This window comes from Brachyhypopomus gauderio, chromosome 17, assembly GCF_052324685.1.
Source record: "Brachyhypopomus gauderio isolate BG-103 chromosome 17, BGAUD_0.2, whole genome shotgun sequence".
In the NCBI taxonomy this organism is placed as follows: Eukaryota; Metazoa; Chordata; class Actinopteri; order Gymnotiformes; family Hypopomidae; genus Brachyhypopomus; species Brachyhypopomus gauderio.
The window spans coordinates 6,507,980-6,525,126 of NC_135227.1; the positions used below are offsets into that span (position 1 = coordinate 6,507,980).

At 44.7% G+C, this 17,147-nt stretch overlaps 1 protein-coding gene across 4 annotated transcripts in view; it reads left to right on the top strand.

Moving 5' to 3' along the window:
* LOC143480108 (G patch domain-containing protein 2-like) overlaps positions 1-17,147 on the top strand; it is a 52,052-nt gene that overhangs the window by 5,764 nt on the left and 29,141 nt on the right. For all 4 annotated transcript variants that reach the window (XR_013121782.1, XR_013121781.1, XM_076977593.1 and 1 more), the window contains exons 3-9: positions 2,372-2,433; positions 4,172-4,348; positions 4,669-4,748; positions 5,449-5,510; positions 5,609-5,648; positions 5,735-5,826; positions 10,123-10,199. Coding sequence is in view for 2 of the 4 variants with exons in the window: in XM_076977593.1 (XP_076833708.1) it covers positions 2,372-2,433; positions 4,172-4,348; positions 4,669-4,748; positions 5,449-5,510; positions 5,609-5,648; positions 5,735-5,826; positions 10,123-10,199 (590 nt within the window). In the remaining 2 variants the exon portion in view is untranslated. The remainder of the gene's footprint in view (positions 1-2,371; positions 2,434-4,171; positions 4,349-4,668; positions 4,749-5,448; positions 5,511-5,608; positions 5,649-5,734; positions 5,827-10,122; positions 10,200-17,147) is intronic.

Genomic DNA, 17,147 nt, shown 5'->3' on the forward strand with positions numbered 1-17,147 from the left:
AATGTATCTTTTGCTTAGCCATGGTTGTTGACAGGGCAATGAATACTAGTGTGAATGTGTTTTAACATTTAGTATTCATCTATAGCACGGTGCACAGAGTTTTACTTAACGGAAAGACAGAGGCTGATAAACTTGGTTGAGAGTTCTGCTGAAGGTCATGTTAAAGGGAGAAGGGAGACTCCAACAAGCCAAAAGAAAAATGTTAGTGTCAATAATGCATGGCATTAATTAGGTACTACTTAATGGAAACAGTTTCATATTGGCAGCAAGCCTCTCAAGGCAACATCACATTACACCTTAAATATTGTTTAATACTTAATGGGTAATTAATTGTTTATATTACCTATCATTCTTCTTTAAATTTAACACTGTTTTTCTTCTCCCCTGACATCAACAGAGACTTAATTTCACACCAAGAGGGATTTAGTTGCACTTAGATGTCTCAAGATGCATTTGCATGTTAAATGTACTTGTATCTGATGCAGTTTGATTTCACAGTTTATTTTTGTGTTCAGAAACATGTACCTGCGCGAAAGAGCTGTTATTTAGCTCTCAACCTGTCTTGTGTATTTAAACGGCTTAAAGGCTCAATGAGAAATAGCTTTGAGACCTTTGGTGTGCATCATCTTCTCAGCATGTACCTTGCAGATTCAGTTATATTTGATGAGCATACAATTAAGGAACAGTTTCACCTTGCATTCTTAGACCCAGAGCCACTTTCTCCTCATTTACCGGCAAGGAGCTATAAATGCAGTTATGATTTAATAAAATGGCCTCCGTAATTCTGTAAGTGTTCCTGGGTGTGACCAGAGCAGGCGTGTCTGCTGGCAGGAGGTGGCGGGTGTGCAGGGGGGGCAGGGGTGCTGGATGTGTGGGGGTGGGTGGGTTGGGTGCGGGGGGGGGGGGGGGGGGGGGGGGGGCACATGGCGCCTGTCCGTGCCGCTGCTTTTACAGGGCGATTAGCGCTCATTATGACTGTAGTGCTGCCAGGAGGAACAGGAGCCGTATTGCTCCTGCTGACACAGAAGACACAGAGCCCCCGTGAAGCTACAGATGTGCAGCCCGGTTCTGGAGGCCCACAGGCACCGGCGGAGTGCGCGTGCACGTGTGACCCATGCACACGCATGGATGTTTATCCAGGAAAGCTGAGCTAAGCCCACCCTTAATCCCTTGAGATTGAGCCACTCTAACCCCCATCCCCATCTGGTTAGAGTGGCGTGCAGCAGACATGCGGGCTGGGCCACCCACCGCCCTGGTACACCGAGGCTGTGCGCCGGCCATCATCCGACTCCGCCAGCCTCTCTCCTCACGATCAAGGTCAGCTCTGGTCAGCAGGGACCGCTGGGGACGAGCTCAGAGCTCAGAGCTGACTCCACACATCTCCGCCGCTGCATGACATGATGGATGCGTGAAGCAGTCATTAACTCAAAATTGAAGTGTGTTTATATACGGTGCCAGCGTACATATCACCCGACTGTTATGATGTCTGCTAGCATTCTGCTTTTATATTTACCATAATGTTGTTTTCGTGATGTGGGTGTTTCCGATCACATGCGAATCCCTTTGTCTACAGTGGGAAGACACTAAAGATGACCCATGATCGTCTCCACAGCCATTAAAGAGATAATTAAGTTGTAATGTGTTCTGCTTATGAAGCTATAATTATCAGATGCGTACCAATGACTTTCCCCAGCCCAGTGCCCAGAGCCCAGAGTGGGCAGAGTGTGAGAGAACGGGCTTTGCTGCCCAGACCTGCTGTTCCAGGGCCCAGCAGCTCGGGGAGCCGATACCATCCAGTTGCTGTATGAGTTCGAGTCCCGATGCCCGAGGTCCATCCTCCGCTTGTGGGATGAGAACCCCCCCCCCCCCCCCCCCCCCCCCCCCACCACGACAGGGAGAGAGAGACCGTGCTGGTTCGTTCCTGTCATCCTCAGAAAAGCTTGGGCAGATTAGATTGGAGCTGACAGGGGGGGATATTCAATTAGATTGGGCATGTCAGTCATGAGTTTCGATCCGCATCTGTACCCGCCCCTCCCCGACATCTTTGTGTTTGTAATCTCAGAAAGCAGACGTGAGCAGGACCCGGTGCGTGTGTGTTTTGGTCTGATTTCACATGACTCCTATGCATTTTCACATAATTTTATATATATATATATATATATATATATATATATATATATATATATATATATATATATATATATATATATATAAAGTATTTTGTTCTGCATGTATCACTGAAGTATGTGAGCAGCCTGGTGAAGGTTTCACTCCAGCCAGAAGATGCCATAATCCTGGCCCAGTGTAAAGGATGACAAGCAGGTGTTCTGATGGACCCATAGCTGAGCTGTTCTTCTCTGTTTTGCTGTAGTGAGACGAGCAGTGTGTGCAGCAGTGACCCGGGACTGTTCACCACCGATGAGGGAAGACAAGGTCAGAACCAGCACATGCTGCATGGACCATAACATCTCATCATGTGTCTGGAGTGAATGTAGTGAACATGTGAATACGGTGGCCTGACTGTGTGCAGTAAAAAAAATTAAATAAGTTAATGCTTGATTTTTATCTGAAACCAGAAGTGGTGAATCCATAGAAATGTTGCAGCAGTGGTGAGAAGGCGGCTTTGGAAATCCATTATGTCTCTTTTCATTTAAAGAATCACATAATATGCAGTGCAGTGTTAGAAAATGATTAGCTGGGACACTTTATTTGTATTTATGACATTAATGATGTTGTGCCTGCTGGATTACATTACCAGTAAACGAGATTGTATTTAGATTAGATTTTTTTTTTTTAGATTAGATTCAACTTTATTGTCATTATTGTCATTACACATGTAGAGGTGCAAGGTACATTTTAGAGGTGAAAATGAATAACGTAATAATACACTGTCGTATTTGAAAAGCAAGTGATCTGTGAAACTAAATGCAAAAAATGCAAATTAAGAAAATGTAATCACATTACTGAACACATTTTCACAGCTCCTTATTTCTGATCATTTCTTAGGAAAATAAATCCAGATAATACTGTCAGCAGAAATAGAGCTGTGTGATGGGAGAGACTGAGAGAGACGTGAGGTGTGGATGAGGCATACAGTTATTAAAGGAAATTTATATTTATATTTTTACATTTTTGGATTTTGCCTGTTTAGGAATTAGCATTTAGGAATAATTGCTCTGTGGTTTACAAATGTACTTGTGTTTCCGTACATAGTAATGGTTTGAACAATGTTACTGTGTGTTTATGGTTTCTGTGTCATATCTTGACCCAGAGCAATTAACACCTTCAGACCATCTATCTTCAAGCCGTGCTTCATAAACGGCTTTTAAACCAAGACAGGCATGTGTACTCCTTCCTCCTACATAAGAAAGTGTTTTTTAAAGTAATGGGGGAAGCACATGGACAGCATGGCCACACGAGCCCGACTGCTGTGGGTGGCAGGCGTCGGGTGCCCGTGCGTCTCTAATGAGGAGTTGTCATGTAGCGCTAATGAGCGCTGAAGGCTTTGCTAATCTCATTAGCCGTGGTGGCGCTAGGCATCCTGTGATTTAACAGTTGTCACTACACCTTGACTGTGAGAGGCATGGCCTTGCTGTGTGGGTGACTGACAGGTCCACAGAGAGCATTACATCTGGGAACTGTGTGTGTGTGTGTGTGTGTGTGTGTGTGTGTGTGTGTGTGTGTGTGTGTGTGTGTGTGTGTGTGTGTGTGTGTGTGTGTGTGTGTGTGTGTGTGTGTGTGTGTCTGTCTGATGCAAGGTCCCGTTTTGCGGTTGAGAGCTGTGTTGTGACAACGCCCTCCGCTGACCCTCTAGCCACACTGAGATTGCACTTCACTTAGCACCATTGACACAGAGGGCACATGCGTGTGTAATTGAAATGTTGTGTTGCCTGTTGTGTTCTTGTCGAGTCTTCACATGATTAGTTAGCCACAAGCGTTGACTTACCTGCACTGCTGCGTCATTTCTATTAAAAACTTTCATGAAGTGACAAAAGAATATTCATCGCAGCCTTACTTTGTAATATATTTTTGACAAATTCACAGGTCCCATCATACAGCTCTAAAAAAATAACTAAATAAACGTATTATTCAAAAATATTTTTCTGTCACGCCGGTTAATGGAACATCAAGAATTTCCACAGTTTGCTGCTGTCTGTCCATCCTCCCCCAGGTGACGATGAACAGAGCGACTGGTTCTTTGAAGGCGAGTGTTCGGTGGCGGTGGGGGCTCAGAGCGTGCTGTGCGGCAGGGAGTCCGAGACTGCCCCCAGGCCGGCAGGGCCCGACGCTGGGAGAGAAAAGCCCTGCTCGGCCAGGTTCATCCAGCCGGCTCCACCCAGCCACAGAGGTAGAGCTGGTGTCTTTCTGGCATGACTCTGAAAGAGAACAGTATATACCAAAAGGCACGAAATGGCCACTGCTAAGTAAAGGCACACTTTTTCCAGTTATTTGAATTAGGCACAAGTATTACAATAGTGATACTTAACATTGGTATTGGATTAATCAAAAGAAAATATATTATAAATGGTTTAAGAGATACTCACTCCTCCAGCATTCCTCCTCTTGTTCTCTCTCTCCCTTTTTCTGTCATTCTCTCTGTTTGTCCTGCTCTCTCTCTCTCTCCCTCTGCCTGTCCCTCACTGTGCATCATAACTCTGGATCTTACAGGTTACCATGCCCGGACGAACCGGTTGCCAGGTGTGGCGGTATCCTGCATTAGGAGTGGCAGGAGGAGATTGCCAGGCAAGGTAAGGCATTTTATAAATATCACACTGGACCTGCAGTCCACGTCACCTCTACGCCACACTGGGTCTGTGGAGTGTTCAGTAAGCCAGTGTCACTGGGTTTGTACAATGTTCAGTAGACCTGTGTCACTGGGTCTATGCAGTGTTCAGTAGACCTGTGTCACTGGGTCTGTGCAGTATTCAGTAGTCCTGTGTCACTGGGTTTGTGCAGTGTTCAGTAGTCTGTGTCACTGGGTTTGTGCAGTGTTCAGTAGTCTGTGTCATTGGGTCTGTGCAGTGTTCAGTAGTCTGTGTCACTGGGTCTGTGTAGTGTTCAGTAGCCTGTGTCACTGGGTCTGTGCAGTGTTCAGTAGGCCTGTGTCACTGGGTCTGTGTAGTGTTCAATAGACCTGTGTCACTGGGTCTGTGGAGCATTCAGTAAGCCAGTGTCACTGGGTCTATTCATTGTTCAGTAGACCTGTGTCACTGGGTCTGTGCAGTGTTCAGTACTCTGTGTCACTGGGTGTGTGCAGTGTTCAGTAGGCCTGTGTCACTGGGTCTGTGCAGTGTTCAGTAGGCCTGTGTCACTGGGTATGTGTAGTGTTCAGTAGCCTGTGTCACTGGGTCTGTGCAGTGTTCAGTAGATTGTGTCAATGTTGGTTCAGAGTCTTTCTCACTTCTCTGGCCTCATATACACAGTGCTGGTTTTTTGGGTGTGTTGCAGGATAATGGGACTGTTTGTGTGGACAAAATAAGGAGCTGCTCACAGGATTCCTGTCAGAAAGAGTAGGATTATATTTTATATTTTTATATAAAATGAACTTAAATTAGATGTGAGGGTTCATTTTAATCAGTTGAGTGATGAATGAATAATCACTTTTTAGGTTATGGATGCCTTCCTTTGGAAAGCGAGACAGAAGTCAGGTATGTGTTATTTTATGAATTTCATAATTCTTTTCTGGAGTTTAAATGTTTTATATGTTGAACTAGTAATGGCGATCATTCCCCAGTTGAAGCCTCTCAGTCCACTCTCCGTGTTCCCTGCTGGCACGGGTCCAGACTCCTCTTGTCCCAGATGTCCCTCAGCGGTGTGTAGGAACAGGTGAGAGTTTATCTATGACTATTTGATCATGTATCGTCTGTTAAAATACATCTGACTGTAGAATACAATTGGATGATTTTTGTCACGAACATCATGTTGACTTTATTTAGCACTTTTGTCACAGAACAAAACAAGCTTCGCTAAGGTCTTTCTGTCTGTGTTCACTAAACATTCTTCTAAATTATCATTGAGGCAAGTAACAAGGTGAAACACTATTGTATTTGTGCCACTCACTTCAGAGAAAACCTCCCATCACTGTAGTCTGGTCAGAGATAGTTACAGAATATATGAAAAGATTTTTGTGTCTCCAGGGTGTGTGGAATATAAGCACTGGACAAATTTGCTGTCCAAGCTCAATATATTGATGGACCATTTTCTAGTTAACTCCTCTAAATAAACCACACATAGAACAAGGGGGTGTGAGGGTTAACCAGTTTGACCTGTGTGAAAGTTTGCGTCAGGGTCAGTGTGTTTTTGATGTGCGTAAAATCACTGTGGTGGTCAGTTCCCTCTGGACTACAGCTCAAACCATGACTGATTTTCCAGACTTCTCATGTTTATGCAAAACAATGCCAACTGTCTGATATGACAATGCAATAAACATTTTATTATGGTCAGTATACACATTTACATAAAGATAAGGTTTACTTATTTTAGTAAACCTTGGGTCAACAGTGATATAAATTATGTTATTATTATATTATTATTCAGAGAAATAGAATGTGTCTTAAAAACGTGTGTGTGTGTTTGTTCAACTCATTTGAGTCTTGTGATTTTATTAAACTTTTAAACAAGATCAGATGCCTGCCTCAGTCAGGTTGAATCGCAGTAAAACATTACTCTACATGTATCTATGTATTTATTTATATTATATTTAGGCTGTACCTCTTCGTGTGTCAAAAGAAAGCCAAGCTCAGAGATTCAGTCATGGATCTGCATACTTATCGAGTCTAATTGCCTCAAGACTGTTTGACTTCACTGCATTGTGCCTCTGGTGCCTATTTACAGTGCATTCTTAATTCTCTCTCTAACACACTCCCTCGTGCTCTGACTCACCCTCTCTGGGGCCACTCTAGAAAGCTCTCCCTTTTTCCTTGATGAGGGGCAGAAACACGACGCCAATGAAGTGGCCGCACTTCTTAACGCACGCTTTCATACTCATCGGCTTTCTTCTCCACCTGAAAGGTTCCTTCACACTGCAGTTTGAAGCTTGTCGAATACTAATTTCTAGCTATTAAAAGGCGCTGGTATCATTGCCATGCTCACATTTGAATGCCGTACTCAGGGGAGGCTGCTTAATTCCTTTATAGATGAATTCAAGACCTCTTTTACTTCAAAAAGTATAAATCATACTCCCAAATGAACGAGGGAGAGGGGGAGATTTGCGCGTGCCGCCTCTGATGTGCCCCGCCAGCTCAAGGCAGCCGGTTGAGCTCCCGAAGCTACTCAAATCCGGCCTCTGGAGGGCCAGGCGTGTCTGTGTGCCCCTGACCCAGGCCTCCAGCTCTGTCCCCCCCACCACAGCTGCAACAATCAGCCTCTCAACCCCTCCTGATCTCCAGTCCATACAGCAGAGCGAGGAACAGTTACTGCCAAACTATTACCGCACATCTCCATACGGCAGCAGCACTGAAATTTGAGTGGGCTATACTGGGTTTTTTTTTTTTTTTAAGAGTAAACAAAAGGTCAATGATCTTAGAGAAATAATCTCGCCTTTGTTTGTTAGTAGTGATTGGTTCTTGTGTGTAGTGACTTTATAGAAGGGGAAAAGTTAGTGTTTGTGGAGTGAGGGCATTTTGTTGTTCTGAGATTCCTTGTTATGACTGATATGAATTAAAAAAAAATTCACCTGTTTGCGGCCTGCAGATTGTTGTTATGGCGTGGTAACAGGCCCGCGTCTACAGAGGCTCCTCCACTCACACCTACTCTCTGTTGCCGTCTTAAAATGCATAACCGCAGCCTGCCTGCTCCTGCTGCACGCAAGTTTTCTGGATCGACTTTATTTATTTATAAATGACACTCGCCGGCTTCAGATAAATCAAAGTCCTCCACCACTCCAGCCACCTGCTTTTCATTTTAATTGTGAGATCTCGATGTCAGCAGTTAGTATATTGGTGTGAGTGGCCTATTGATTATTGATTTGCTACCATTGATTGCAATCCTAGGGGACCCTAATCCTTTTTGATTCATTTGAATACCTCTATTCATCTTGAGATCCTTCTCACACCTGCAATGCCCCACAGCCTAATGAAAATAGATGGTGGTCCAGCCTCTCACCACAGCTCTCTGGACTGTTTCATTTATTATTTTTAATTGATATATGTGCTTTGTAGGTGTGGGCACACGAATGACAATTGACCCTCGTGTCAGTGTGGTTTTAAAGTAGTGCCTGAGCCACGGGTCCTGAAAAAGCGACTTTGGAAGACAATCCTGTGTCTTCCGTTTGCCCGTTAAAGTTTGGTTTTGCTCAGTATTGAACAATTTGATGAATGCAAAACAAAAGTTGTTTTTTATGAACATTTTATGAACTTCTGTTCTCTAAATAACTTTTAGTTCCACCATGCGAGACATTTATCAGCTATAAACTCTCAGTAGAAGCACTAATGTTTTTTTGAGTCTTTAGATGGTGCTCTGAAGACACTGTACTGCTATGGACACACTGTGTGATGTAGCTAGTGAAAGCCTACAGTCTACACCCTCAACACCATCACTTCCTTACTTTAGAACTCCCGTTCCTGGACTGAATGTATTTTTGTTTACCCCAGTGCAGATGTAACCTGGAGTCAAGAACTTCCCTTGGACTGAGCCATCTGTGCGTGCCCGCTCCAAACCGAAACAGACAGAGTGAGAGAGAGTGAGAGAGTGAGAGAGAGTGAGAGAGAGAGAGAGAGAGAGAGAGAGAGAGAGAGAGAGAGAGAGAGAGAGAGAGAGAGAGAGAGAGAGAGAGAGCATAGGAGGGAGAGACCAAGGGCCACAGCGCTGCATGGTAGACACAAACGTATCTGGGTATTACTTTTAATGCCGGCCCGGGCAGCGGTGGGTGAAATAATGTGGTGTTTAAGCGGTCATTGATTTTGGAATTAAAAAGTTAGTTTGCAAAGATTTACCGTGGGGAGCTCAATAGCTCAGCTCTTTATCAGTGCAGCAAATGGCTGGTTATACGCTGTCCGACAGAGCTGCGATTGAGGGATCGATAGACGCGTGATTTACTAACTGGACTACAGCTAATCAATAAGTATAAAAGTAAATGAAATATGCATTACGGGGATTTTATTAGAGAGGGGTAGCAGGCACAGAATACCGGTCAAGCCATTTATTTTTATACCTATTGATTATACAACATAGAGACTTCGCTCAAGGATCCCCCCCACCCCCACCAGGTAGTGCACCCGTATCATGTGATTTATGGCTTTTGAGGTCAGGGAATGCACAGGCTGTTAAACGGGGGCTGTGACAGGGCCCTATCTTAGCACATGGGAGGTGAAGCCTCTCCATGGCAACCCGTGCAGGTAGCAGGTATCCAACTGCTGTTGGTTCCCACACGACAAGTGGCCAATCCTGGAACTGCAGGTGTACCAAACCCTGACACTAAGCACATCTTCAAATGAATTTTCTGCTTGAACGGTTTAAATATATTGGTCAGAGTAAAGCAATGTAATAAGTGGGAATATGTTTCTAGTGGGAGTGTTTTCTCACACTAAGATGAGATGATGACCACACGCAAGTGTGTACACACACACACATACACACACACACACAAGATCTTAAGGCACCAATCCGCTCACCGTCAGCAGTGAAGAGAACCTTGACCTTAACTTTACATCCCAGTAATCAGAGTTCCCTGTGTGAAGAGCCCCTGACCTATGACCCAGGGGGTCTGCAACCTGGGTCATTTGTTTATCTGCACTCAGTGGCGACAGAGACACACGGCCCCCACGCCTCTTTTTCCTCCACTGATATTTCTTTTAAAACCCCCTACACACATCTTATTGCTTCCTGCGTTTAACTGGCGCACCTCCCAGGGTTACCCTCAGTCTCCTGGCTGTGCACCATTCTCACTCCCTACAGTTCTTTTCTGAATGGATCATTTCAGTCTCAAGTACCGTAAAACGGGCTGTGGGGACATCTGGGGCGATGTAATCCTCGATTCTTTTACACTGCATGATTTTGTTTTGTTCTTCCTATTCAACTCAAAGCACACCTAATTTCAAACAATTCCATGCATTAAAAACCTACAAAGCTTGCAAGACTCATGTTTAAAGAGTGATGGTTGTGTGTCTTGCTCTTCATCCACAGACAGTTTCATGGGCCCCTAGGGTTACAGGGTGCTGGGGATGTTAAGAGGAGGAGGAAGACCTTGACTGGTGTCCCAGGTAACTGTCACTCATCACAACCTTATTACATCGCAGTTGAATATCACTCACAAGAGATAAACATGGCAGCAGATAAATGATTGAATGTTATGAATTTTAAAAGTACACAGTGGTATTCAGTCTGATAAAAGTTTGTTCTAAAATATTATTTTTTGTAATAATATCACATTCATGAGGAAACTGTTAGACATGATTTAAATAAAAAGGGCCTGTCCTAGACTTTTCCTGTCCCTTAGGCCAGTTGACATTTCCTCTGACCTCTTCTGGATTGGTGTTTGTATTTCGTGCTTACTCTTAACACATTGTTCAAAGATGTTTTTCTGGACCTTGAAAATTAAGTTTAGCAGTAAATGTTCTAGAAGGAGTTGGGATGTTGAAACCACATACCTACTATATAAATGCTTACAACCAGCCTTTGTTCTCAAAATACTCTGATTAAAAACACACACACACACACACACACACACACACACACACACACACACACACACACACACACACACACACACACACACACACACACACACACACACACACACACACACACACACACACACACACACACACACACACACACCTCTCCTGTCCCAAAATCTGATTTTATTTGAACTATTTTGCTCTGTAATAACACAAGTTCAGACGGCGCTGGTCTGTCTCCCTGCGTGGCCTGGCTGGTGTCTCCAGCTGATCACACAGGAAGAGAGTGGCAGTGTGAAACGGCAGCAGCTCTCTCTGCTGTGGGACCTGAGTCACTACTGCCACTGAATCACCACCATGACTCAAAACCTTCTACGGTTCCTGCTCCAAAACTCTGACAGCATTTTACATGTCATTCGGTGTTCATGAGTGAGGTTTGATGGTGGTTACCACTGGTAAATGGTACGTGAGTGTTTAGACGATGGGAAACACGTGCCAAAAGCATTTCCTTTAGGGCTATTTTATACGGAATATTGATTATGTAAAAAAATGATGTGAAATAGCATCGTAGGTGTTTTATTCTAACACAGAACAGTTCATGTAGAATCTATAGAATGCGCTTGCTCTCTCTTTTGTAACTTGAAATGAACATGAAATGGAATCAAGGTGAAGTAATGTGATTTACTTAATACTGCCCTCAGTAGACCTGTATTAATACTGCCCTGAGTAGACCTGTATTAATACTGCCCTGAGAAGACCTGTATTAATACTGCCCTGAGAAGACCTGTATTAATACTGCCCTGAGAAGACCTGTATTAATACTGCCCTGAAAAGACCTGTATTAATACTGCCCTGAGAAGACCTGTATTAATACTGCCCTGAGAAGACCTGTATTAATACTGCCCTGAAAAGACCTGTATTAATACTGCCCTGAGTAGACCTGTATTAATACTGCCCTGAGTAGACCTGTATTATTACTGCCCTGAGTAGACCTATATTAGTACTGCCCTGAGAAGCCCTGTATTAATAGTGCCCTGAGTAGACCTATATTAGTACTGCCCTGAGAAGCCCTGTATTAATACTGCCCTGAGTAGACCTGTATTGTTACTGCCCTGAGTAGACCTGTATTAATACTGCCCTGAGTAGACCTGTATTAATACTGCCCTGAGTAGACCTGTATTATTACTGCCCTGAGTAGACCTGTATTAATACTGCCCTGAGAAGACCTGTATTAATACTGCCCTGAGAAGACCTGTATTAATACTGCCCTGAGTAGACCTGTATTAATGCTTTGGGTAAACACACAAAAGGAATACATCCTGCTTTCGAGTTCTTAGCATGCTGAAGTTTTGATCAGATCATGTCAGCACTTCCACGTGATGGTCTCACAGACTTTGCTCTGCTATGAATTCGCCCTCAGAAGAACAGGAGTGCACTGAACTCTTCCACTGCAGTTCCTTATTTTATATTTGCAGTTCCAGCAGCAGTGGTGTCATGCCTTTTCATTTTAAGTAACTATGATTGCATCATGTGAAACCCACAGGCCATATTTGCACATGCCATTTGTGCACAAATCTAGTGATTTACCGGTTCACACGCGTTCCTGCATTTCACGTATTGCAAGGTAATATTTTCCTCCCCGTCTCTCGGCGTGTCCAAGCCGAGGCCTGGCGGGAGAGAGCGGTCCGAGTGGTGGGAGGCTGACATGAGGGAGGCGTGAGTGGAGGAGGCGTGAGTGGAGGAGGCGTGAGTGGAGGAGGCGTGAGTGTAGGAGGCGCGAGTGGAGGAGGCGCGAGTGTAGGAGGCGCGAGTGTAGGAGGCGCGAGTGGAGGAGACGCGAGTGGAGGAGGCGTGAGTGGAGGAGGCGTGAGTGGAGGAGGCGCGAGTGCAGGAGGCGCGAGTGCAGGAGGCGCAAGTGGAGGAGGCACGAGTGGAGGAGGCGCGAGTGGAGGAGGCGCGAGTGGAGGAGGCGCGAGTGCAGGAGGCGCGAGCGGAGGAGGCGCGAGTGGAGGAGGCGCGAGTGGAGGAGGCGCGAGTGCAGGAGGCGCGAGTGCAGGAGGCGTGAGCATCTGCCTCAGCCCGGCCTGCCTGCCTGCCTTTTTTCATTACACTGATGGTTCCTGGGCCCTCGCGTGCAGCTTTGCAGGATTGAAATCTGAATTGGTTTGTCCACCTCTTCTCCAAAGTCTTCTTCGCCTGCACCGCTCTCTTCACACGCTGTTTGTCATTTAAATAACAAATGCCCCCTGTTTTCTGATTTAGTGCGGGGCGCTGGCCTCTGATGTATATTAATATTGCCGCACAGTGCACTGTACCTGAGTCCATCATTCATTTGGATAAAAGAGGTGGAATTTAAAAACAGCCGATGCTCTACAGGGATACAGATTGCATCCATTTATTGCTCTGAGTGATGGAATGGCCGGCCATTCTGTCCTTCACCTCTGCATGCTACCATCCCACTACCCATGAAACCTAAAAACAGCCTCACCCTCTACCCCTCCGTCCCCCCTACGGGAGGGGGGCAGCACCCGCGTAGCCCTGGTTGGACCTTACCTCAGAACCTGCCAAGAAAGGAGGTTGACATCACTGCGAGAAAGGGTTTTACATAAGGGTTTTGAAACGGGCATAGCAGCGTCATACATACTTGTGTGAAAACATTTGCCCATCAAGCTTCTGTTTTTTCTATCAATAATATTTTCTAACATGGGAGCTACTTTTTGCAGCGTATTTGCGTTCCGAACCCTATTTTTATTTATTTATTTATCTACTTCTCCCCTGACCGACCCCTGGGAGCTCAAGCTTGGGGATATTTCTCAATGTTTTAAAGATGTTGTAAACATGGCAGTTTGAAGACAGAGCCATTTTTGGCTGATGTTGAGTTTTTCCCCTTTCCTCTGGATGTGCCCTTGCTCAGTGGTGTGTGTTTATGTCCTGAGTGTGGAGTCTGAAGTGTGTCTGTTGTGATTTATCATGCAGTGGGTGTCATCCAGTGTCAGTTTCTGGGGCTGCATCTGCTCTGTATAAATCTTTGCTCTGGTGTCTCTCAGGGCCACCACTGTCTCCCGCTAGATTCCAGTCCAGGAATGCTGTGCTTGGGTAGATATGGTTTGTTTGATTGGCTAAATGGTAATTATGGTCCTGCTTTTAATTTCTGTTTGTCCTCGGAAGCCATGCTATTTGCTGAAACCCCGAGAGAGATCTGATCACACCAGTGTGGCGGAGACTGTTTCCAGTGTGTGACAGTGTGATTTTCAGGCCCATGCTAAGCAGTGCTACTGGGTGACAAGATGAGGTGTCTGCCAGGGGTCCTCTGGGTATTGTGCTAGTTGTACCCAGCTGTTGCACAGGCCTCTCTCTTTACCTCTTTAGCACTTAGCAGACATTGTGTTGAAGCTAGCTGTGAGAGAACTCATCAGACTGTTTGGATTGGATGAGCACTCCACTTTACAGGTTCAAATTGACTGCCAAGAACACATCTCACTGTCACTAACCTAACAATACAAATACACTCTTCTCCCAAAGTTCCAGACCAAAAGAACCACATCTGTGCTGTAGTATTGTTTATTCTAGGATAAAGGGGGCTTATTTGAACTAATATTAGTTTCTGATTGCTATCACAATATGGTTATATTTAGTATTACTTTAATACAGAATACAGGAAAAATAGGAATAGGAAAATTTGCTGTTGTTGCTTAGATGTGATATACAGATAATATATGGTATACAGATACATTTTGGATAATGTTGCTCTTTGTGGAATGAAATGATTATTTAATTATTTAATTTAATTCGGTGCTTCAGTAATTATTTCATCATGCAATAATTCAATTTATTCCTTAATTATGATGTGAAGTTTCCAAAAGGAAATGTCACAATGGTCTTAAAATTATACACACATGGATTTTCAAATTTTTTGTTTACCTCCAGTTCATTTATCCATTTTTCTTTCTTTGTGTATTTGTATAATTATTTAAAGGGTTCCCGGTGACTTAAATAATGCTATGATCCAGCTGGTTTGACATGCTGTTAGATCATGGGTCTGATGTCTTCAAAAAACCGCATCTCCTCCACCCACCAGCAAGGGCGTACCTTTGTGCTGGCACACAAAGCACCATGCCAGCTTTCATTTCTATTTTTGGGCTGTCATTAGAGGATGTGGTATCTCTCTCTATCTCTCTCCCTCACTCTCTCTTTCTCACTCTCTCTCCCTCACTCTCTCTTTCTCCCTATATCTCCCTCACTCTCTCCCTCTGTCTTTCTGTCTGTCCTGTCCTTCCCTTCTCCTCCTTTCCTTTGGTTCTTCTTTTGCATTCCTCTCTCTCCCCGTATCTCCCCCCATTCTACCACTTTTCTCCCCATCTTTCTCCTCCCCCCGTCCACCTCGTGGTGACAGATCACCTGCGTCGGAGGCCCTGGTGTTCTTGCCCGGTGGTCCGGCCCCCTCTCATTAATGCCCACGCTGGCGCGAGGGCCATATGGCAGCGCAAGACAAATAACGCCAGTGCTCAGCCATCACTTCTGCTGACAGAAATGCAGCCCACCGCACTATTTCGCCCTCGCCTGCTCTACCCTGCGCGCTCTCCTCTCCTCCCTCGTCCTTCAAAACCCACCGCCGAGGCGCTAAGTTCCTCTCCTCTCTGCTCCTCTCCTCCCTGCTCTTTCATCCCCCTATGATCCTCTCATCTCCTCTCTGCTCTTCTCCTGTCCTTCTCTCCTCTCCTGTCCTCCTTTCTTCTCCTTTCCTCTCCTCTCCTCTCTCCTCCCCTCAGTTGGCTCCTTCTATTCAGGCCGTGTCTTGGTTCTTGAAGTGGCTCGGCTGGACCTGTATGAGGCCGCTCACATGTTGGCACATGATCACTCATAACTCCATTATGAATACTGCATAGTGAGATAAGACCGAGATATGTGATACACACTGAGTGAGTCTAGTGATAAATACCTGCATTAGCACTTACAAAATGATATGAGACACACTTGGTCATGACCATTATGCTACTTCAACAGCACTGGACATACTAATGTGTAGGTTTGTTATAAATAAGGCATTGTAATTCACTGGATGGTGTGTTCTAAGCCTTGTGAAAGTTTTCACCCCCTTGGCATTTTTTGTGTTTTGCTACCTCACAACGTGGAATAAAAGTGGATTATTTGAGGCTTTGCATCATTTCATTTACAGAACATGCCTAAACTTTGAACATTTGATTTTCTTTTTATTGTGAACCAAACAACAAATAGGACAAAATAAGAGAAAACGTCAGTGTGCAGAACTGTTCACCCTATAAAATCACAGTGTGGAATCACCTGTGGTGACAGTTAAGCTGCAAGTCACTTTGGATAATTCTCTCTGAGCTTTCCACATCTACCCACTGGGATTTTTGCCCGTTCCTCAAGGCAAAACCGCTCCAGCTCCTTCAGGTTATATGGTTGTTGCTGGTGAATAATCTTAAAGTCTGACCACATATTCTCAATTTGGATTAAGCTCTGTACTTTGACTAGGCCATTCCAATACATTTACACATTTCACCATAAACCACTTGAGTTTTGCTTTAGCAGCATTTTGGGTTATTGTCCTGTTGGAAGGTGAACCTCCGTCCTGGTCTCAAATCACTCACAGACCGACACAGGTTTTGCTCAAGAATATCCCTGTATTTAGCACCATCCATCTTCCCCTTGACTCTGACCACTTTTCCAGCCCCTGCTGCTGAAAAGCATCCCCACAGCACGATGCTGCCACCACCATGTTTCACTGTGGGGGTGGTGTTCTCGGGCCGGTGAGATGTGTTGGTTTTGTGCCAGCGTTGCCCTTGGTGGCTGAAAAGTTACATTTTGGTCTTGTCTGACCAGAGCACCTTCCTCCATACATTAGGGGAGTCTCCCACATGCCTTTTGGGAAACTCAAAATGAGCTTTCCTATTTTTGTCTGTAAGTAAATGCCTTTTTTTCTGGCCACTCTTCCATAAAGCCCTATGGAGTGTGCGGCTTATTGTGGTGGAATAGACAGATACTCTCTGGTCTCTGGGAACTCTGCAGCTCCATCAGGGTTACCTCTGGTCTCTGTGCTGCCTCTTTGATTAATGCCCTCCCAGTCCGGTCCCAGTTTGGCCGGGTGTCCCTCTCTTGGCAGGTTTGTTGTGGTACCATGTTCTTTGCATTTGACGAAAGTGTATTTGATGGTGCCCCAGGGGATCACCTTGCTCCTGACTTATCTGGAGATCTCCTTGGTCTTCATGGTGTTGTTTGGTTAGTGGTGGTTCTTAATGGTGTTGCAGCCTCTGGGTCCTTTCAGAAAAGGTGTGTATATACTGACAAATCACGTGACACTTAGATTGCACACAGGTGGACTTCATTTCACTAAGTGTGACTTCTGAAAGTAACTTTTTAGGGGCTTCATATGCACAATGCCAATGCACATACCAACATACCAATCTTAAGTTTATATATATATATATATATATATATATATATATATATATATATATATATATATATATAAATAAATAAATATATATTTATATTATATATAAACTTAAG